Source organism: Struthio camelus, chromosome 3 (assembly GCF_040807025.1).
Source record: "Struthio camelus isolate bStrCam1 chromosome 3, bStrCam1.hap1, whole genome shotgun sequence".
Classification (NCBI taxonomy): domain Eukaryota; kingdom Metazoa; phylum Chordata; class Aves; order Struthioniformes; family Struthionidae; genus Struthio; species Struthio camelus.
Window position 1 is genome coordinate 110,427,374 of NC_090944.1, and position 24,234 is coordinate 110,451,607.

The 24,234-nt window shown below is 36.5% G+C and overlaps 1 protein-coding gene across 5 annotated transcripts in view; it reads right to left on the reverse strand.

The window, feature by feature from the left end:
- Positions 1-24,234, reverse strand: part of PLEKHH2 (pleckstrin homology, MyTH4 and FERM domain containing H2) — a 61,544-nt gene that overhangs the window by 12,958 nt on the left and 24,352 nt on the right. For 3 of the 5 annotated variants that reach the window (XM_068939664.1, XM_068939668.1, XM_068939667.1), the window contains 17 exons: positions 22,922-23,101; positions 20,177-21,162; positions 19,079-19,154; positions 18,487-18,581; positions 17,706-17,850; positions 16,302-16,352; positions 15,196-15,332; positions 14,312-14,422; positions 13,963-14,049; positions 13,319-13,477; positions 12,582-12,662; positions 9,145-9,324; positions 8,123-8,231; positions 5,294-5,406; positions 3,551-3,730; positions 1,641-1,738; positions 981-1,158 (listed from right to left, as the gene is read on the reverse strand). In XM_068939664.1, coding sequence (XP_068795765.1) covers positions 981-1,158; positions 1,641-1,738; positions 3,551-3,730; positions 5,294-5,406; positions 8,123-8,231; positions 9,145-9,324; positions 12,582-12,662; positions 13,319-13,477; positions 13,963-14,049; positions 14,312-14,422; positions 15,196-15,332; positions 16,302-16,352; positions 17,706-17,850; positions 18,487-18,581; positions 19,079-19,154; positions 20,177-21,162; positions 22,922-23,101 — 2,966 coding nt within the window. The remainder of the gene's footprint in view (positions 1-980; positions 1,159-1,640; positions 1,739-3,550; positions 3,731-5,293; positions 5,407-8,122; positions 8,232-9,144; positions 9,325-12,581; positions 12,663-13,318; positions 13,478-13,962; positions 14,050-14,311; positions 14,423-15,195; positions 15,333-16,301; positions 16,353-17,705; positions 17,851-18,486; positions 18,582-19,078; positions 19,155-20,176; positions 21,163-22,921; positions 23,102-24,234) is intronic. The other 2 variants (XM_068939666.1, XM_068939665.1) reach the window with 2 other exon arrangements.

The window sequence follows — 24,234 nt, forward strand, 5'->3', positions numbered from 1 at the left end:
TTCTATTCTGGACTTTTTAATGGTGGAAATTTAAACAGTACTGCTGAATCTAGCTTTAGAGATGAATACAGGTGTTTTAAATACCACTGTAAATGGTTATTTACTGATCCCACTGGAGTAATTTATTTTTTAATTATATGTTTTCATAGTGCTTGGAAGCATGCATTTTGGATTAATAAATAAAAAACTAATGAGCAGTTGTTTCTTTTCTATCTTGAACTTCAGTTTTGAAACTTTCTAAGATGAAGATTTAAATACATCTCGAGTTTTCTGTTCTACTGGGCATATAGTGATTAAAAAGGCTGAGAAAAAAGTAGAGTTTTCTTCTGTGATAAAAAGATTATTCAATACAGTTTTGATTTCATTTTAAAAGTCACTTACTATCTAGGAATACTGTGCAGTGTTAAAGATCTGTTTTCGGCCAGCTCCCACTGTTAGAAATACAAACTGGGAATTGAACCAGTATGCATGGAAGTCCACAGAACGTTTCCTACAGGCTTTGACAGATGAAGCCCAAAAAGCGTTAAGAATGAAGCCATGTTTGTTCTTTAACAAATATAGTTATCCTTCAGTGAATGTTAACAGGAGTCACAGATACGCCTTCAGGCCTTCAGCGACATATTTGATTTCAAGATTTCTGTTGAAAGGAAGTGAAATTTAGTACCTTCCCCTTTTCTTCAGTCTAATTCATACATTCTGATGGTCAGGTTACATACGAAACCGAACTTTAATATTCTCATTCTTAAGAGCTTTTATTTTATTTTTTTTCTTTTAAAGGTATTTTTTTTCCAAATCTCTACTCTTCATTGGTCAAATACGACTCAAGTACTTTGTGCCTTCCTTGCTAACGCTGGCACAGGTTGAAACTTGAGCCATATTTATCTTAACACTTATAATTCTGTTTCTGATATACTGCTCCAGGAATATACTAATAGCATGAGGTTGGCACAGCTTAGATTTTGTGGTATACTTGGCATTACCTGATATATGCCATTCATGAAATGAACTGGAATGCTAAAGGGCAAGGAATGGTGGTAGGGATTTCTTAGAAGGGTTGAAAGGATTTCCATTCTGGAAGGTCTGGCTTCTCGGTCTCCGTTCTGCTGGGTACGCTCTACGCAGCGCTGACAATATATTGCATATTTCCCAAATTCAGTCCTGTGACAGAAAAGGAGATATAAGGCATTTCTTGTGGACTGATTGAAAGGACAGCAAACTGTGAGTAAATCCCTCAGGAGAAGCCAAATGAGAGGAGTACTAAGATTTCACTGCAAGATTTCCAACACGTTTCCAAGTGGATTTACAAGGAGAGTAAGTCCACAAGTCCACTGAGACCAACGGAGTTGCGCTAAAGATGAATGTGGCTGAGAATGTAACTAACTGCTCTATTTTGGGTTTCATGCTTTTGCAACATATAGCCAGAATTCCATAGCCAAATAGTTTCCAAAACAAAGAATAATTTTTCCAAATGATGCACAGAAGTCACGTGTACTATATTTTAGTAGCACTGGAGCACAAGTCTATGAAAATATATTTTGTATTTTAACATGTATGTCAAAAGTTCTTAAACATTAAGTAAAGACTGAAAATAAAGTATTTAGGAAAGATTAGCCACCTAGCTGGTTAATATTCAGGCACACCTGGAATCTGCAATCTTCTTTAAATGAAGTTTAAGAAGCCAAAGGAATGGGTGCTGGGGGAGAAAGAGTCCAACGCAGAGAGCCAAGAGCTGCAAGCCCTGGACAAAAGGAAGACATTCACTGTTTTAAACATCTTATAAAGTAAGACTTCCTGTGGTTGCTGGCCAGCAGTGCAGCTTACTGTGCCAAATCAAATCATAGACAATTGTAAATTGAAAGAAAAAAATATAACAGAGAAAAAGCTGAGTAAATGAGGATGTCTCCTCATCAGAAGGCCAAAAATGCTCTCTTTCTGTTTACTTGTGTAAATACAAGTATGTTTTACAGCATGTTTATTTGGGGGCTAGAAATGGGAGAGTAGGTCAGTCTGCATAAAAAACAGTTAATATGCAGGAAAAAAGTATTAAGGCTGTAAGGTCAGGCACTAAGAAATGGGGAGAAGCCTGTGCAATTTTAATTCAGCTCTGCTTTTCACATGCATTATGATATAATCCATAAGACGTCTTCCTCATTCCAAATGGATAGTAACTATTGAACAAACAATTATTCAATATTTTTGGTATTTTCTCATAGTTCGGAATGTATTTACAAGCCTCAGTTAATGCATGCTACTCTCATGTACTCTGGGTGCAGACTCAATAATTTTGTAACTGCTTTTCTCACCATTGTAGCAATGTAGCAATTCACTTCAGAATTCAGAAAACAGTGTTATTCTACCCGATGGAAAGTTTAGTTTATCTATCTGACTTGCCTCATGTCCAACAGAGATTTGACAGCACAGGCACAGATAAACCCTATCATTAATTAGATACTAGTAGTTTGTTGGAGGATGGCATCAGCTTTGTTTCAGGAAGACACTGTAGTAGAAGCAAGTATGGGAGACTACAGCATAATTTAGTTCATAATTCAGGACTTAAAAAAAATGTGTGAGGCTGCAAATATTTTACTGAACACATTAACCCTTAAAGTCATGATAGTGGCCACTACTGCTGGCAATGACTTATTTCTCTGTACGGAGGGAAGGCCTTACCAGTGGTACAAAAATAACGAAGGACTACAGTTACTTTAAAACTGACCAGCTGTATGTAACTTGAGTGTGTACTAACTGACATCAACATGCTGTATCTGTTATGAAAGCTTTCTGGGTGTGATGCACACACTGGCCACACCTGTGATATGGGCAATTTCTAGATAATACATATGCCTACTGGCCTTACCCTACTTTCTCTGGCAAGTCTGAGGTGAAAAATGTGTCTATTACAAAAGCTTTAGTATGGTAATTTCCTTTCTCATTTGCTGATTCATCTCCTAGTTCTGTATGTAATGCTACATCACATGCGCTATTGTTGCAATCTTGTTAATGCTACACAGACTGTAGAGTACTGTCTTTCCTTTCAGTTTTAATTCATTTAGTTGTAATACAGTTGGATACCAATGAATAGCTGGCAGCGGACCAAGGTGAAGAACTGTAAGTGTATATGCATTATCTGGCATGCAGGATATATGCAGAACAGCATGAGAAAATAAAAGATGACATCGATCAAAAAAACTAGGCATATCTAAGATGCCACAGAATGGCTCACTTCAGCTTTTTTTCGCCCATGTCTGTAGAGCCATGTGTCATATGGTTTAGCCTGCCATGCTTCCTGATGCAGCACCTATCTTAATATAAGATGCAGTAAAAGAAAGCAGAATAAGGTCCCATACACTATGTCTTACTTAATGCTTTATTTGAAGATAGACAATTGCATGTCCAGCCTTTAAAAATGATAAGATGTTCTTATAGTTCTTTTTCTGATTTTAAGTAAGTGGATACCTCAGAGGGGCAGATCCCTCTGCCACTCTTAACGGTTTCTGCAGTTCCTTCACTGCTGTTGCAATAGGTACCATTAAGACAAATATTGGGTTACCTGTATTGGTCCTGCCTGGTTTTGTGGATGTCGACGTCTAGTCTGCTTAATAAGCTGGCAACAGATCTCATTCTGAAGTTCAGGGTGTGTGAGGCAGATTTGCAAAGCACTTTGGGCCAAAGATACATGGTAATCAATGGCAGGAGAGTCAACTGCGGCATTTATAAACAACTGGCAGGTCTAGACATAAAATAATAAGTAAGTGAGTTTATATAGGAAGCTGCAACAAATCTTTTAGAGGTTTTGCATACTAAAAATATGCTATAACTGAAGGTTGCACGAGCCATCTTTTTCTTATTTATTTTAGCCAAATGTCTGTGATCTGAATGAAGTCTGAAATATACTTCAGAATGCGATTTCCAGATAGACATCAGTTTATTATTATGAGGGAAGTATAAATTTAAATTTTCATGCTGTAGGACTGCAAAAAATAAAATGGAAGTACTTTAAAGTGCTTCAAACATTTCAGACAAACAAGCTGGAAAGTTTGTCTGCAAGTGACCGTGACTGAACATATGGTGCTTGTCCTGAATTCCTTTCTAGATACTGATCATTACATCAAAATTCTCAAGATAGTTCATGCTGCAGGGAATTTTTGCAGTCTCTGTGGAGACAGTTCATTTATCTAAGCACTCAAAATGTATTGCACTTGTAATGTATTGCAATGTACAACTTGTAATGTATTGCACAGATTGTAATGTACAGAAAATTACAACAGTAATTTTTTTCTCTGAAATAGACTTAATTGCATTTGGTTAATGTTCAGGAGTGGTTTTACTTGGGTGACCATAGGAGAGGAGAAGGAAGGTTAATGGAGTTGCAGCACCCTCCTTCTCATAGTTATCAACTATCTAGCCTTTATCTGCACACAAAAATGCCCAAGAAATTAGCTGAAGCACAGCAGTTATGAATTACTATACTTCTCATAATCATAAAGCCCTTTCACTACAGCTGTGAGATATACATATGTGCATTTTTAAAGGTATATGAAAGTCTTTAAAAGAGAATTCATAAAACTGTTGTAAAATACTTTCAAGAATCTTAGTCTGTAATATTTTCTCTATTTATATTACTAGAACACATAATTATTATTTTTCATTTTGTTCCAGTCTTTCAAGACTGAATCGCTACTCATATGAAGAATGTTTTCTTTTCATAAAAAAGAACAGTAGAATCTCTGCCTTCTATCTCAATTTGAATCAATCTATGACTTGCTTAAATTAGAAAAATTGGCTTTGTCTGGTTTTTTCTTCAGATTTTTAAAATGTCTTCTGTACTACAGCTGATTAAAAAAGTCTACAACAAAACTGTCACCTACCTTTGTTCTTACTGAAATCTAATTGAAAAAATAGTACTTCAGATTCAGTATTAGTATTTCTGAACACAGAGATCTGTCAGCGCTCTGACAGATTCTCTGGGGCTTATGAACTTCTCGATAACATTGTCACCCTCCATGATGGTGGTGGATTTTTGGACTAACTCGCACTTTATCAATAACCTTAGCAGAATGGCCAAAGCATGAAGCCTAATCTGCTCCCTTACTGCTGAAGGTGATCGATCTTACAGTGGAAGTCATGGACTTTGGGGAGATACTGTGGGGATGCTCTGCTACTGTCTGTCCACTAGTTAGTTTAATCTCTCCACTAAAGATCAAGGAGTAAACTTCTCTTTTCAGATCTGTTGAACATCTCTAGTAAGCCAAAAATATGCACAAAATAAGAAAGGCATTTACCATGGTATTACCTTAAATAATTTAATTGCTTCAGTTTGCAAGGCCTCTGACGGTAATGTTGTAAGAGGGGAAGCAATTCCTTCTTTGCTGTGGCAAAGGGTAGGATGTCTCCAAATCTGAGAAGCTGAATGGATAAAATACATATTTCTTGCAATTAATAATCCAGTATAGTAAATTTAAACTTTGGCTCATCATTCAGAGATACACAAAATTAACGTTAGACAAGCTTTAGCAACAAGCTTCACAGCACAAGGATCATTGACCCACTGTTAAAGCATTGATAATTCTGGAGTGAATTGTAGAAATACCTTAAAAGTATACCTTTAACACCAGAACATTACCTTTCTCATTTGACATTCCAGGGCCAATTTTGGTAATCAGAAACAACTGAAACTTAAATTTTATTATTATTATTTCTCAAATGCTCTAGTATCTTTAAAGACTGCAAGCATCCGACTTACCATCTAAAAGGCATTGCCTTCAACCTTCAACATGACAGCACCTTAACACCCCATTAAATAGTAACTTGGGAAGAAGATATGGCCTCAAATAGTGGAATGTCTTCTAAAACCTCATTAGACAGATTCAGAAGGAAACCAAATACCCATTTAACCATTTCTTCTAGCAAGTACCTATTCTTTTCACAGTTGCAATTTTTCTTTAAACATTTGGTCCAATATTTTTCCACAGATTTAACTATTTAATTTTCTTCCAGATTCCACACTTAAAACTTTTGAATTCTTACATATATTAAAAAAGTACAGTTTGCTAAATCAATCAGCTTCTGAGAATATGGATTCTTCTCTAAGGTGTCGGTCCCATCCACAGACTGAACTGTTCCCTAATTTTATGACACTGCTGCTTGAAACGGTACAGAGGCAGGACACTTTAACAGAAATACAAAGTTGCTTGAGTCTGTGAGAAAAATAATAATACATTTCAAGTGCATAAATTTGACTTCAGTTTGCTTGGCTCATCATGATTCCTAACCTAAGAATAAAATACTTTTCTCTTATACTTAATGAAAGTCTTCCAGATTCTTTGGAAGAGCGTGGTATTTCTGTCAATGACGGGAATAAACTGAATCTCTTGTCTACCCAGGTGCTTCTTTTCGACCACTAATACAACTAACTAAAATTAAACATTATGTTCAATGACTGTGGGAGCAGGAGACAAGACACACACAGGGAATATAATCAAATAAACCTTGCTGTCTTAAGAAATGAGATCAAAAATTCTTACGTTTCTGGGGGTATTGGGTTTTTATTTTGTTTTGTAAGCGAGTTCTCTCACTCCAAATTGTTGCATCACTTCACACTGTACATGTGCCTAAGTTCATCTGGACAGAGTATAGCAATATTGAGAAGATAAATTGCCAAGGTAGTCATCTCCCTCTCCCTCCAGTCTGACTTCGGTGGGGTCAATAAAGATTCTCAGTGAGGTAAAGTTCTTGGGTATTAAATCAGTTTCTTTCTGATGAAACTCACAACTACATCCTACGTGGTAGCGGAACCTGGCTTCTAAGTTAAAGTACCTGTATCTCAAACAGTGATAAGGAGTCTGAAAGACTGCTGGCTACCTTTTGTTACAAACTGCGAGACTATTCAAAAAAATAAAAGTTCTCAAGACCAGTTCCGCTAATGTCTAGGAGGGTTTTTGCACAAGAATAAGGAATAATTATCTGAGTAAGAGTGTGCGAGATGAGTGCTCAATGTGCTGGCACAGACTGTCACTGAGCCTGTCAGTGACTTGTGCTTAAAGAGTCAGAATCTGAGAACCAGTTTCTTGCAGATAAGGAAAAAATATCTGCTGTTTTCAAAACCCAGAGCAAAGTGGGGATGTTCCGATTCCACTCCTGAATCTATCATCTGGTGAATATTAGCACTGTTCTCCTTTTGAAGCTACTAGTCTATCTACAGCAGCATGGGACGTGATGGAAGGCAATTTTTGCGGGGATTAGTATAACACTAAGATGAGCTGTCTCCAGCTCATGAATTAAGAGAGGCTTGAGTCTTCCTTTTAGCACAAGCATATCAAAATATATTTCCCACTGAACAGACTTTGGTGTTCAGAACTGTACTAACACTTGCTCTAACTCGAGAGGTTATATAGAAAGTGTGAACTCTAAAACTTTCCCAAACAAAACCATATAGCACATATAGTTAAGGAAAACTTGTTTATATATGTATATTGTATATATAATATATATTCTTCCTTTATGACATACTTTGCCTGTGTAGTATAAGGGATCAGAATTTGGAAATGCAGTCACATACATATTAGTATATAGTAGCCGTTAAAAAAAACCCACCATATCAAAGCAAGTTAGGCATCTATTAACTTTTGCAAATTATTTTGGTCTGTTCTACAAATACTGTTCTTAATTCTGACCTCAAGCAGAAATTCCATTCTCACTGATCTCAATATCTTACAGAAACAAGGCATAGATAGTTGTATTTATTCATGAATAGTCATAACTTCGTTAATTGTTTTGTTAATGATACTTTAGATTAGAGATTCAAAGTCCTATCACTCCTCTTGAAAGTGTTTTACAAAGCAGGTTAGTGTCAGTAGTCCTGTTTTACAGAGTGGATAGCTCTGCTGGTGTAGAAAGTAAGTCATCAGAAAAGTAAACCTACCAAAAAAGTTAACGGCTTTACATTGACCAAAAAAAATCTAATTCCACATGTATGTGTTTATTAAAAGATCTGGAAGGTATACCTAATACTATAATTTGTACTGTTTTTCTTACCAAAAATTATCTTACAAACATAGGGTAAATATTACCTGAACCTAGTAAGTATTAAAAGATTAGTATGTTGAAACAGAAAGAAACTTACTGGTATCACCATCTGTATTTAATAATTTGCAAACAAGTTTTTCAAACTCAGATCCAACATTTACACTGGTACTTCCAGCTGCAACTGTCAAATGATAAAGCCATGTGTCCTAAAATAGAAAAACACAAAGCAGCTCACTCATTTGTTCCACCAGATTCTCGAGAGCATTAAAAATACTGAACATCAGTTTTTCTAGGAATTAAGTCAGAAGTTGAATGTGGAAGGAGCTCCTTCACTGAGATTTTGCTCTCAGCTCAAAACATTGCCATAAGCTCCTGCTGAAGCCGTTTGTTTTACTTTCACACCTGAACTGATGCTCATCCTACATTACAAATATTAGGTGAGGAAGACTGAACAGGGCTCTCTTCAGAACAGGGCTCTCTTCTTTTTTTTACCCTTAGAAATTGTTGCTCAGTGATGCAGGGCATTCTTACCTTCCTCTTTAGAAAGCTAATGTAAGTGCCTTTTTATCACTGCCAGATCCTGATAACCTTGGGCTTAAGGTCAGGAATCAAAATGAGGTCTACAACATTATTTAAGAACAATCGAGCAATAATGATAAAAACATTTTTAAACCGTAGCTCTCACTTCACTGATGGAAGTCTTCCCTACAGTTAGTCTGTGAAGTTAATTATCAGTGAAAATGGATAACATTATCCCAAAACTTCTCAAGAAGGTCTGCTAAAGGTCTGTCTACAAATCAGTGAAATGTGAGCAAAATTATCAACTTTAGTGTATGTTCCTCACAATCTCCTTATGTAGACAAGCCTGGATATTTTTGGACATTTTAAAAAGGATTACCTGTGTTAGCACTGGTTCTTAGGCAAATTTGGATCAATGTTCATGAAGCAGGACCTTCTCTTTGCTTATTATTTCAAACTACAGAGTAGAAGGCATAGCAAAAAAGGTAACTTGACTTCAGTTGCCCTTTCCCCCTCCCCTCCTCTTTAGGAAATATTCATATCACAGCACCATAGTCACAGACAGGTAATTTAAACTCAATAAAAGAGTCCATTTATTACCTTCTCATGTTTGGATCCTATAAGAAGATAAGTGGGTCCTTGATCTTTGGGATGGATAACAACAGTGTAATGTGTTGATAATAAACTGCGGCCACTAGCCTCATAATCTTCATCGGAATCACATGATCTATCAACTTCTTCAACCTTAGCCTCCCAAAGCTTGATTTGACCAAGAGGAAACTAAAAGTAAATATCAGAAGTGGTCACAGAACAAATATTTGCTTCAGTGCACGCTAATTTTATATCTCTTATTCTACAGATATAAAAAACCCATAAACTGCCATCAATACACATTTATATTTATTTACGTCATGCCAAGGAGTGTCAGATAAACCAGCTGTTATAAACAGCAGAAGCAGAATGATACGTGCCAAAGTGTGAGAGTAAGCAAAATTGTAATTCTATTTCCAGGTCTACTTCTCTATGTAGTTAATGCAATAAATCTGTGTTAGGGAGAGAGAGGTAAATTCTTCAGAATTTCCAACCCAGTTCCAACTAAAAATTCCCAGTGTCTAGCCGAGAACCTTAATCATAATCATTCATTTGAGAGGACAGCACTGTACATGTTCACTGAACTGAATAAGTTCAAAAGGTAAATTTTTGATGTGGTGGACCTTCTGAGTTGGTCTCCAGCTTGACAGACCACACTACTTGAGCCTGATGTTGTATATATAGTTATGATCACTTATCAGGAAATATTCTATACGTAAAGCTGTTCAAAGGGAAATTTTCATAGAAGTAATTACTAAGTACCCAGCAGGAACAGGAAACCACAAAGAACCCCAAAACAGCATGCCATCTTCTCAACTGGGTGACAGGACTAACAGAGGATGACAGTCTTTGCTGGCTATTTTCCAGAAAGGTCTCTCCCTTCCTACAGCACCACTGCTCTTTCTCTAGCCATTCAGGCATCAAGATGCTCAAGCGAGTCTGTTATTTAATGGTGCAGTGAGGAAGGTTTGACTACTGTTCCTGTATCGCTTGTGAAGTCCAGCAATGCTTAGTGATTCTGCAGGGATATGTTTTCCTTTGGCAAAATGGTGGTTGGTCACTACCTCAACTAGATTCTTCCCTGTGACATGTTCAAGTGTAAGCTTGAAAGAGGTCTTAAAATATCAGCAACAGTGAAATGCACATGAGGTTGACTCTTAGCTTCTCAGTAATACTGTTTAAAAATTGAAAATGCGTGTGGAGAGTAGCTCGCAAGTTTGAATTGATCAAGAGTGGCTTTCTTGAATAGTGATTTGATAAGGTGAGCAGTTAAGATAGTAATGCTGAAGAAAGGATTGCATAGTAGTGGCTTTTTATGCCACTGCACTCACTAGTACAGATTAAAGATGCATGTGGTGTTTTGTATTTTCTATAGCGCTTCTGAAACACAACTTTTTGAACAGGATAGATTCTGAGAATCAAGAGATGCCATTTCAAATACAAGTAGTCAAGACTGACTTATTCACTAAGAGGAACAGTTCAACTAAAACACAGGAGGCTGCTTTTTGAATTTGAACTCCATTTTAAAAAGAGTCCACTTAAATGGATTCCATTACTGTATAACAACTGCAGATTGTGTAATTTATTTCTGCACACTCACGTTTAGTTACAACAAATATATTTTTAATTAGCAAATTATTGAATATCAAAAATGAACTAGGTTTGGAAAACTTCACTTATGTAGTATTTAAAAAAAATACTCTGCTTATAAAAGCAGCATTCCTCTTCTATTACAAGCTTGTAAATTAGTTTCAATTTTGCTTTAAAAAAAGTCCATAAAACTTGTTCCAGATGTGAAGGAAATATTCATGAGAAGCCAGAAAACTTCTCAGATGTTTCTAAAGGGCTTGCTAACAAACAAGATCTTCAAAGATAAAAAAGTGTAAATTCAGATACTTTAAAAATAAAGATTTCTTTATAGGTGAGAAATGCAAGTTAATTTTTAGCATCTCTGTAAAATGAGCTAGAGCCTAGTACTCTGAAATACCACTTACCTGACTCCCTGGCCCCATATTAGACTTTCAAAGACTAATTAAAATAAAATACTCTAAAGGATGGTTACTGCTAACAAATTTATCTAGCTCTAGATATAAGCTTTAGTTCAATGTTTAAAAAGTGACTTAAAAAAAAAGGAAAAGATAACAAAGGGAATAACTAGCTTGACCCACAGACTACAAATTACTGGGTCCAATATGACTATTTGGACAGATTAGCAGTAACAAGGGATATTTTCTGTATTTTTTTTAACTGTCGTAAGTTTTAATGGCTCAGTGGAGTTTTGCCATTTTGTCAAACATCAACTCTCTATTTGGTGGAGCTAGGTAATAAGTGTATGAAACAAATGTTCATAAACTCAGGGGTATTAACATGAAGAATTCTTGCAGACTTCCTCAAAATCGCTTTCCTGACCGATCTCCATGGTCAAGATGCTTGTTGATGCACAACACAACACCTTGGGAGTGAGACAACAGGTGCAAAGTATGTCTAGAAAGTGTCCTTCTACTGTCCTCAGTAGGTAAATATGTCTGGAAATATTAGGACTGACAATATTCAGAAGTGTGAGTAGAGAACCCATAGTCAGGGGGGTTCTTTCGGTTAGGCCTGAAGTGGAGGAGCCAGGTCTGGCTCTTCTTAGCTCCTGGTGTTCTATAAGATATTGTATATTGTGAGGGCACCTTAATGCTAATTGGATCCTATTTCTTTCTTTTCTTCCTTCAAACAATTTTTTCCTAAGTTTCAGAAATCATTTGCTCTTCCCATTCTCTTGCCTTCCCCCATCACCATTTCTGTCCACCTTTTCAGCTGTAGGCAATGAGTTCTGTTTCCGAAATTCTGAGGAAGAATCAGAAAGGATCCACCCCCCACTACCACCACAGCGTAACAAACTCTCTGTGGCCTGCTAGGCTTTTTTGCCCTTCTTGCAGCATTGTGGAGGCACAGTGACAAACCAAAGAACAGGATTTGGAAGTCAATCAAGGGATAAAAAGAACATTTAATTTATTGAGACTTGCAGTCACTGCTGAGTGCAAACATACATTAAAAAGGTCATCTTCTAGAAGTGAATGAGGGTCAGGTCTTTTCTGATGAGTCTCGCGCCTGTCAGAAAGGGAGTCCTGAACTGTCAGCTAATCAGTGTCCCCCTTTTGCTAAGAATAAGAAAGGGAGTCCTGAACCGTCAGCTAAACAGTGTCTTATTCTTTTGCTAAGAATAAGAAGATGTAGATTCAGTCCTGCAGAAGCAGACCAATGGGTGTGCCCTGGATTACTGTCTATCAGATAGGAACCTTGCAAATTGACAGTCTGTCAAGTCTGAATATTTGGTAATCAAGATAAAATGGGCATACATTACCCGGGCCAATCTACATCTTACTACGACTGTAACTTATTATGAAAGTCTTTTCCAGTATGTAGCTTTCATTCACCAAGGAAACAAATAAGGGACCTACCTTGTCTTCTTGATTACGGAAATAATACAGAATTTTTCCAACTAGGGTACACCAAACCCTTTTGGAGTATCCATGTTTCACCTGAAATTACAGAACACTTAGGGGCAAGCACAGCCAGAGAAATACAGATTACATTTCATCTTCTCTAACTCTGGTGATGTTAGGAACAAATACCTTAGTTCAAATTCCTCTCCACATAAATAGAAAAATGCTTTAAACCGCTTAACTCAATTACAGGCATAAGATTTAAAGCATTAGATGCTTGGTCTAAAGCCCAGTGTGATTTTTTCATTTGGCTTTGGATCAGGCCTGAAGTAATGAAAGCTGAGGAAATAAACGAGTTGAAAACAAAACCATTTTATACAATATTCATACTTTATTGAAATAATCTGTCCCAGTGAATAATACTGAGAAAGAGAGAGCTCTATTGAAATAGAGTAGATAAATTATCTACAGAAACTTATACATGTGTCAAAGTACCATGAATTGCAAATGGAGAACACAGCACAGGAACTAGTGAATCAAGAAACAAGAAACAATAACCAAATCAAATCTCAAGCAACCAAAAGAAAAGTTTTGCCAAAAGTTGATCGGCTGATAGTCCTTCTGGATGATTCACTTTGTAAAGTAGTGGGAGGACTATTTTGTATTAATTTTACTGTAGAGCCTTTTTCATCTAGATATTATTCTCAATAAATCTGGAATAAAGCATATTTGGGGAAGATAAGTATTCCTACCTTTGTAAGTAATCCTTTCATGGTTGGCTTGATTTCAGGCTGTATGAAAAGGGGACTAGCAGCTTGTATTTTAAGAACATTCTGTAGTACTTTGATCCATTCTTCTAAGATGTTTGGAGAATCTGCAGTCAGGTAGTATGTTCGTTTTTCTGTGGTCAACTACATAGTAATAGAAAAGTCTTGAGCTTTAAGAACATTACACATTCTACTCCACAGCTTAAACAATGTAGTTTCACAAGTTTGGGGCGGGGGGGGGGGTTATTCTTCCCCTAGCACTTTTCATTAATGACATATCCGATGGCTGGGCAGAGCAGGCAGACCAATGCTTCCTAAGACCTTACCTGAAAGATTCCAGGATTCATTTTATCTCCTTTCAGATAACTTCAGTCAATCCTAATGGCTGCTTCCCAAGACCACTGTCTTCATTTATATCTTCTAAGTAACAATCTGACCTTTGCAGCAATACAGACAAGACTATTTAAGTTTAGGCCTTTCTATCACTAATTTCTAAAAGTGAAATGATCCTGTTTCCAGTGAAGATCATTGATTAATTCCAAGTCCATACTTCCTTATCGGACTAAAGGGTCACTTTTGGGGATGAAAGAGAAAAAAACGTTTAAAAACAGAACGAGAAAAGCAGGTACCTGAATTGTTTGTTTTCCGTCACCCCTTTCAATGTGGCTAGATGCATTTAGCTCAATTTGACCTTGAGGTTTTCGAATTACGTCACTCTGTATGGAAAGAATGGAAAAAGAAATACTTCTAAGCTACCACCAAATAGCACTAAATAATTATAGAACTCATTTAAGCATTAATCTTTCTCAGTACTTCCTATTTAGACATGAGTACCTTGTATGCCTCTTGAGGAACTGAGTCCTGAATTATTGTCTAATAGCTCATACACCAGGAATGCATTTATTTTCCTTCTAACAGTCTTAGACTGTCAGCAACAAGAGGCTAATACTAAAGAGGAAATAAGTTGCATGTACTTACTGGAGATTTGTAGTACAGTAATTCGCCTCCTTTAAGCACAAACCACCGTCGTTTCCAGGTCTTTACTTTACCACCCATTTTTAATAGATATCCAGATTTTTCCAAAGGTTCCTGATTATTTAAATGTTAGATAAAAAGTAATAAAGTATACATATACACCTACACCCCCCAGAGATGTGTAGAAATACATAGACACACATACTTACACACATTTCAATGATTTAAAAGCTCATGTTAAAAAATAATTATAGTATTTTATGAGACTTTAATTCCAAGGACATAGTTTTTACAAGCATCAATTAAGATAAATGCCATGAAGCTGGGACAACTATTAATATCCCTGCTTATAATTAAAGTACCTGAAAGAGAATAAATGATTTAGAAAGAACTATACAGAAGACTGAAGAACATTATAAAATGATTACAAATTTTACTTTCTAATTATTTCTATTAGACAAGGAAAAAATGATGTATTTATATGTATTTTTTTCCAAACTTTGGGGCCTAAGCTACAGAACAGATACAGAGCAGTGTGATTCAGAATTCTGCACGGACACACTTTTATCGTGAGCTCCAGTAAAACAGAGTTCAAAGTTTTGCTCTGTAAGGAAAACTTAAAATAAATTATTTTCATCACCAGTCAGTTGTCTCCTGGAGTTGCCTGCCTATTTTCATTCACTATAAAAATCTCAGAATTATCCTCCACTGTGCCTCAATTATTATAGTCTTGATATAGCTAACTTACTGTTGATTTATTTTGATATTTGTAATCATAATACAGTCTGTGAGTCAGCTAGACTGAATATAGAGATTTGGTAGCATTCTTTGTATAATAATATACACACAGCACAAACACTTATTCTTTAAGAAACTACAATACTCACATTTTTTCCATTATCACTAGATGAGGAAGAGGTTTTAGGAAGTTTCTGCTCTGGCTCTGAATAGTCTGTATCTATTGAATATGCATCTGGAGGAATAGCATAGTCACTTTCTGAGGTCATAGAAGACAGAGATACACCTGAATTAACAGAAGAAAGATGTTTCTCTGTATTTTTTATTTATCATATTGTAAACAAGTGAGATCAGAATATCCCTGCAGAAAGAATATCTGAGCAAGATCTGCAGGCAAACACAAACATCAGCATAAATTCAACAGGAACGAAACACTTCTTAAATATCAGCCCATCAAATTATTAGCAGATGCTAATAATCGAATCCCATTCTCTTCACAGTTAAACTGAGTTTAAGCTACTTGTGAATGAAACAACAAATGAATGTCTTTTATATGTTATCCCCTTCTGTTATATTATTACATTTTTTAAGGGTGGAGCTAGTGCCATACATCACATTAATTCTCTAGAAAACAAATGCAGCATCTTTAACCAAACTAAGTGATTCTTCCCTCCCCCTTGCTATCACTTTCTCTCTTGTATCTGGATTTTTTATGCAATTGCCTGCTTAGTAAAGAGCTAATCTTTAGATCTACTATACATCTAAGTTGTAGGTGAGGGCTCTTACTCTGTCATTACTATGGATTTTTATATACAGATTTTTAAAAAAATCTAAATTTTAGATTTGACATTTGTTTTTAATTTATTAGCTTTAGTCCTAGAAAAAATGCACCCTATTTTCAGTTCTAGTGAATCTACAATAAAAATTCCAACTCCTCTCTTATTTACTGTAGAAATAATTATTTTTGAACATAGGAGCATGCCCTTCAGTAAAGACTTACTTTCTGACTACTGTTTTATTCTGAAAGGTGACTTTCTAAGATTCCTTGTTTATTTTGTTTCTCTAATTTAGTTTAAACAAAAGATCACTTTTCTCATTTCTCTGGTAAGTCACCCGGGCTTTGAGAATGAATTCTCCTCTTCTCATTTAACATCTGTAACTCCTCTTTTAACTCCTAATCTAACTCTTTTAACTCCTAATCTAAGTTATGACTGCCTAGATTTTTCAACAATATGATCTCAACAAAGGCATGTACCTATGTGTTTGTGGTTAAGAAAGTCTTCCATGCATGAAACGATGCAATCTGCTGAGAAGAAAACATGAAGAAGAAAAATTCCATTTTACATACACGGATGTAAACTGGGGGTGGTTCTAGCTATTAAATTAGCTAATTTACCTTTCCTGTTGTGCCAGCATGTAACATGAGATGCATCTGCAGCCACAGCACTATTTTTTTGCTCAGCGACATGGAGCTGCTGGGAAGTAGGAACCATGTCCTTTTCACATTAGTGCAGCAAAACTTAACTACATCACTGGAAACAGGACTAATACATACAAGTCCTTAGATCCTTTCTGCCAGTGTCACACTAGAAGACAAGGGTTGTAGCAGAAATCCAGTGAAGGAGGAGACCGAGGCAGGGCAGGCTGCATAGCCTTGCCCTAAGCAAGCTGGTGAAGAGAGCTCTGAAGGAAAACGAATGTGGTTCATCCTGTGCAACACTGCCAGGAGGCCTAGGAAACAAAACAGTGCCTCAGTACCGCTTGGGGCTGGCACTGAAAAATTGCTGGTGGACTAGTAGTTATATCTACCTGTTCAAGTGTGATGTCAGTGAAGCTTCAGTTAACTGGGATTTTAACATGCATAACTGGTGCTATTAAATTATTTTGCATTTCTCAAGCAATGTATAGTGGAGGGTCTTAATACACTTAATGACCAGTGAACTGAGTCTCACCTCCATTACCCAGTGAAGAAAACCTCTCAGGGAGATGATACTGTCACCCCATAAGGATGCGTTATATTTTTCCATGTAGTGATGTATGTTATTTTCATTTTGCATATGCAAAACACATAAGTGCCTAGAGGTATAAGAGTTATGTTCAACAGAGAAAGACCATTACTGGATTCAAGCATTTCAACTAAGTCTTTGCATGGGATCTTAAGACAGTCACTTGTATGAGATGACAGCACCAAACATCCTGTTGGGGGAACTTTTCCACCTGCTTCTGATAATGTTAAACTGTTATTTTGTTTTATAAACTGGAATATATAGAGATTTTTTGCTGGCAACTACTTTTTTTAAGGTCATTTTACCTACATGTTGTTCAAGGTCGCAGGAAATCCTTGGCGTGAGAGAGAATAGTTAGAATGGAGTTTTTTGCTTTAAATGCAAAAGTCACTCTTCCCTCATGACAACAGCTAGCTACTAGACTAATGCCTTAAAAAGTCAGCCATTATAACAGCAATAAAAAGGAAGCCATGTATAACTCTCTTTTCTCCTGCTTGGATAGATTTGGGCTTTGACAACTGAGATAACAGCCTTGAACCCTGTCTAAGATGTCCATGTTGTTTAAGAAAGAAATCCATTTCTGTGAAGATGCTGCAAACTGCCTAGTTTTCCAGACTTCGCAAATGTTACTTGTTCTTACAGTTTTTGTGTACCTCGTTTCATAGCCCGAGGACTACCTGGGCCACTTCTGCTTCGAGAATCGGACTCAGAAGTCCTTGAGCTGGACCGAGAGCTGTCTTCCTCCTCTGATCCTGAAGACTCATCTATGAATGGGCTGCTGCTTATTTGAGTTGCCTTCTGCAGAAATTAACACAACATTCTTTGAAATCTTGCATGAAAGATACCAGTCATTTCCTTCATACTGTGGTAGAGCTCTGCTGGCTTTACAACATTCGAAACGGTTCTTATTTGGGTTGTAAGGCCTGGGACACAAATATTAACGTCCAGCTGAATTCCCTGCTGCCCTCTGTATCCTCAGCCACCCCCACACTTAAAACAGAAAACTGAGGTAGTTCAAGGCACGGGTCTTTTGAAAGCGCAAAAGGCTGCCAGAAAACAAACAATGCTGTGATTAGTTACTGCTGGCTATCTGAATAAAAACAGCCTTGGCACGGACACAAAGACATTTCTACACACACACACACACTTTTAATTATGGCATTGAACACCATGTGGCTCTGTTTAATAATTAACAAGCCTTTGGAAAAAATCAGCAAGGAACCTAAGAAAAACTGACCTGGGCTGGTAACATTTTATAAGCAGCTATGTATTTTTTTTCCAGCTATTTGACACTTCCATTACCCCTGGGGTTCTATGATCTCTAAATAGGATCTTGACATTTTTGGCCTGGTAGCATCAAATGTGAAACAGCAAGTTCTTGGATGTGAAGCCTAATGATATTTCAAAATTTCTTATAAGCGACAATACAGTTACCCCTTTCAAAGTGGTGTAGACAGGAGTGGTCATGTTCTTATATATCAGAGATGTATATAATCCAGATACGGAACATGAAGGTAGTGAAACAGCACCTAAAAAAAGCAACATACTGTATATAAATTATCTTCCTAATTTTACTCTCCAATTTATGAAATTTTCATGTTATTTTTTGCATTGTCCTGCTCTGCTGTTAAAAAAATGAACTAATTCCTGATTTGTTCTGGATGTGAGATCTATAGGTGTCTGAAATTTACAGTGGTTTTAAGGATTATAAATAAATTGTAATCATGACCGCTAACTCTTTTAAAATTGAAAGTATAAATTGTCACCTCGATATCTGGTACAGAATCTTCAGAATGAATTGCAAATAAAACTGGAGTGAATGAAATACAAATTCACCACAAAGTCAACAGGCAAAGTAAGAGAAAATAATGGAAGATGATCTCTGATTTTCTAGACTTTCAAGAGCAGATAAATAAATCATCATAAAAATATCTTAGAGGAACATAAGAGATTTTGTCCCTTCTTACAAATCACCATAAGAAAAGAATTTTTAGTTCATGAGACAATGAACAGCTAAACCACTTACTTTTGCTAAGAGATTCCACGGTGAAAGCTTCAGACATCCTTAAGCCAGATTTGGCTACAGCATAAATTCTGCTTTCCTAACATAAAAGCAGAATGGATTTTATGGTGGATAATCAAAACATAACAATGATTTTTCTTCTACTTAACCTCACCATAGTCTTGTGTGAGTATAACCCTGTGATAAAATGGTTGATAAAATGGTGTCATCAGTAACAGCAGAAAAAATGCAGCCTTGCTTTTTATACCTCTTACCACACCATATTTCATTTCAACCTTTTTTCAAAAAATGCTTGCCTTTGTATCTAAGAGTTCTTCTTAAAAATACTAACATCAGGAGCCAAAGGAGCTATGGCGAGAATATTTTGTAATGGAAGACTGTATGTTGAGAACAGAGATCACCACTATGGAGGCAGCTTTTCAACAAAAAACTATTCAAGCCACAATAACAAAATCCACAGTGAAAAAATATGCCTTCAAATACATTCATAGCAAAGGTGTTGCACTAAGGCATTCGTCATCTCTGAATCCATACAAGGATGGGGGACTCTAGAACTGCAAAGTCAGTGAGTCTAGACTAAGTTAATTTTGGATTTTATATAAAAAATATTATTTTCCATTCTAATTCTCTTTTGGACTGACAGCTCTGAAATTCTACCTGGAAATGTGATCAATAACTTCTATAATCAGTAGCTGACTTTTGTTAACTTATTGTCTAGATTGTGAATGGTACATTGCTTACAGCAAAGTGCTGAAACTAGCACTCTTAGGCTCTGTTGGTGTTAAAATATATAATTAAATAAATATAGTTGCAAGCATTGTCTCATTGGGTACATACAAAAGGACATATATAACTTAGAGGTGGCCTGGAAAAATTGGCCTTACCTACAAAAATAGTGATTATGTTTTTAAATGCTGTGTTTTAAGTCAAACTTGCTTCTAAGTTTGTCTTCTTAGCTTCTGTTAAGGCAACAGAAGCAACAGCCTGTCTTGTCATCAAACAGAGAGAGAATGAGAAAGGTAGAGGCAAGAAGAATTACAAAAGAGAAGCATGAAAAGAATTAATTTCATCAGTAGGAAAAATATCTATAATTATACTTACCCAGGAGGGAAATCGATGTAACGGAGGGGTTGGAGGTTTGTTGCTAGCACCCTTTTTTGTCATATCACAAGGTTCCTGGGCTTCAGCATTCTGTATTTCAGTGCAATCATAGGTAAACACTCCTTTGTCACAGCCAATCTCCATTTTCTCTAAAATATCTGCATCTTCTCCATCCAGCAGATCAATGTCCGTTTCCTGAGGTCTCCATGGACGGATCATGCTTATAGCATTTCTATTTCTACCAAACATCCTGTCAGAACTCAACTGGGGCTGGCTTAAATGCTTTTTTGCCAATGCTAAATTTATACTAAACACATTGGGAGTCCGTAACTTTGGTGGTGGCAAATTTGAGGGAGAATCTGACGGTGTTATGCACTGAGAACCTGCAGAAGTTGCTAGAATTGGGTGTTTAGGTGTAAGAGCAGGGGTTAAAATTGGACTTGGGGTATTTGCCTCACTGGATGAGGATGAATAATCCAATCTCTGATACTGAAATTTCTTATTCAGTTCATCTGAAGAGCTATCTTGGTCCTTCTTTTTACTTAAGTCTGAGGTGCACTTTCCAGGTGGAAGGCTCTGGCCTTTTCTTTGCGACCCTTGCTGCCAGGAGTACAACTTTTTCTGCTGAGTCCTTTGGACACCAAAGCTCTCCTCTTCAAAGAGAGAGCTGCTGTCATCAGATGCTGTCAAATACATTTCGCTCCCCATTCTGCTGTACTTTGTGTTCTCTTCAGATGTGTGGCTTGAGGGAGTCGATGCACACCTGGATTTTAGTCCTTTATTGTCTCTTCCATCCTCGTCTGAGCTCCAGTCACTTCCGGTAGTGCAGGAGTTCTTCGACATGTCACTGTCTACATCTTTTGATGAATAGCTCACGCTCACAATTTTATTCTGCTCTGATCCAGAGGAACTTTGTTGCAATGATTTTTGACTTTTATTGCTCTCATGTGCAGGACCAGGAAAGGTAGTTTCCAGGATATCCTTCTCTAGAAGAGAAGTACAATGAACATGAGAAAATTACTTTAGTACACTTGCTTGCTAAAGGATTTTGTTATCATGTCTGCAAATAATAAGCAGGCAATCATTTCAAAACACGTAAGCACATTTAATTTTGTTGAGTTGTGTAAGTAATAAACCTTTAGAAAATATTACACATTTTGAATGCAGCTGAAATTGCAACAGTGTTTGCCAAGGAACTGTAACACACTTTACCACTATGTTTAAAGGTCTAGCCCAAATAAAAATGGCAACAAATGTAAAGATGAGCAGAGTGGAGTCAAATTTTAAAATAAACTAGGTATGCGTTAAAAAAAAAACTCAAAAAAGCAAAAAAGGCTTAAGTGTGTGTATATATATCTATATATCTCCTAGCTATATATATCTGGCTGCTTTATTAAGTTTAGAGAAAATTATAAAGCTGATCAAAGCTTAACAGAAAAGATTTACATTAGCAAATCAAGTATTCTAACCATTTCCATAGTGTTTATATGCAAAAATGCCTTCTGTAAGCTTTTACTGTATTCCTAGTGAAATGCTTAGGGAAAGATACTGTATTAAAATTGCTCTGCTTATGCTATTTTCTTTTACCTGTTATCATAAGAGAGCTATAGCTTGAAGCATGTTGGTGAGGCCTACATGCTCCACCTGAGTTAAAACAGATGTGTGAGCTAGGACTTTTCTACACAAAGACACTTAGGAAAGCTAGTTTATGTTAGACAGCGGTATAAAGCTAGAGTCGATTAGATAAGCTAACTGTTTTAATTTAGTCCAGATTAAAGTAATTAATTCAAAAAAGTTAATCCATTTCCATGTAGGCAAGCCTGAGGTTCTACTCCTCATCCTTTCACTTAAAAAAATTCTTTCCTCAATTTCCTCACCTATAAAAATTGAAGTAATAATACATACCTTTATAATGAACTTGGTGTCATATAGATATAATAGGATCTATTTCAGTTTCTGATTTCCTGTAGAGCTCAACTTGTAATTTTGGATGCTATGATTAACTGTGGAGAAAATGCTGAGGTCATAAACAGCACTGTGAGGCTTCAAACGAGGGACCAGAGCAGGGGTAAGTCTCCTGCCTGGACTCTTCGTTGCTCCAGGGAAGCAGAAAACTGCAGTGGACTTGCTTATGCTTATAACAGTGTAACAGCATGTTACACTGGCATTACATGCTGGCATTACATTACATTTGCTGGCATTACATTACATTTGCTGGCATTACATGACTTCAGGGCTGGCTGGGAAATTGTATGAACTGACCAGGGAGTTTCTTCCTTCTTTGGATAGGAAACAATGGTGCAAAAAGATGCCTAAGACTCCCTTCTATTTTTCTGTCCTTGATCAAAATAATGAAAGATTACTAAGCTTCTCTTGTTGAGCTACAGCATAAAACTAACACCGGGACACCAGTGACAGCATAGATAAAACATACAGAAAGTGGACTGAAGTGAGACTCTACAAGGCACAAGAACCTACCAGCACTGCTCACCCTGGGGGCAGGCAGCCTGACCTGGTCCAGAACAAGGTCTCTTCTCGGCAGCTAGAGCGCTCAGCAGCCAGTGTACGCCGCCAAACAAGGCACTCGTGACGCTACTGAGAAGATAATGCTCAGCAGGATTTCTTACTAGTAATAGAGGACCGCTAGGTACTTTGAAAAAGGCTGGTTTGGATACACTTACATAGTTGTCAGCTTTAGTTTTCCACTTGTGTCAGAATACAATGATAGTATTGATGACTAAGTACCTAGCACGTTTTTGCTTTCAGTGTTGTCTGACTCTTTAGATGAAAACTTGCTTATTTCTTCAAATGTAGGAGATGGTTGAGGACTTCTTGCTCGGTTTGAAAAGCATCCAAAAGTCAAACCGCTTAGTCGCTGACCTTCTCCGGGTTTTTGTGAAGTAACCGATTTCTTGCTTGTGGCTTCTAAAGAGTAATAATTCAGAAATCCAGTGTTAATAGGTTATGGCAAGCTATGTTACTAGCCTCCTTTACACTGCAGTGTAAAGTTCTTTTCTTTTCATATAACTAAAATTTAACAGAGAGATAATTAAAAAATTTATTTTAGGAATAATCATCTAGCTGATACATCCCCATATCCAAAGAAACCCAGAGCTAAAGTTCCAGTTCTTAAAGGTCGATTTTCTAGTATAGAAAAAAAGAAGCAATTTCATTTAACAACTTTATTACAATAACATATAAAATATGCATTTAATACAGAGTGAAAACGTGGTGAAAATGCCCAATTTCTTTCTGCTGTGTCTGATATTAAGCCTATAGATTGGTCTAGTATATACAATATGAGAAAGACTCTAGAACAATAGTATTAAAATATGTGATGGACTTTCCTTCAGATAAAAAGAGATGCAACAGCAAATACAAAGGAATAAATTACCAGGCTTGGAAGACATACATCTAGGACTTCAAGAGAAACTGAAAGAACAGATTAACTGCCCCCAGAGCATGCAATCTCCCCTAAGAACAGCTATTCTACCAGAAGCTGACAGGTGGCAGTGCTGTTTACCCCTATTTTTAAAAGGTTCTGTGGCAGACCCAGGAACAAAAGCTCTCATCCTTGCCTGCAAACTGTTTAAAACAGTAATTAAAGGATTCAAAAGAGAGTAGAATAGGAAGGTACCTAAATGATCATAATCACGGCCTCTGCAAATGGTATTCAATTTCTTAATATTTCTGAGCGTATCAATAAACGTGTGATGAAAACCAGTTAACATATGCTTCTTCTCAAAAAGCCTTGGAATAGATCTCTCAGAAAAGGATGACTAAAGAAGTACTGAAGAGTAAAGATTTGGTATTGATCAAAAAATAATGAAGAAGTAAAACACAGCTTCTTCATTAACAGAGAGATGCATCTTAGTTAAAAAGCTTCATGTTGTGTATGTTTTGTGTATATATATATATATATACACACACATAGACACACACACACACACATAATTTACAAATATATATAATTCCTATATTTATTTATTTTATATATATTATATATTTATATATTTATATTTTACATATTCTGTATCTTATATATGTATAGATATATA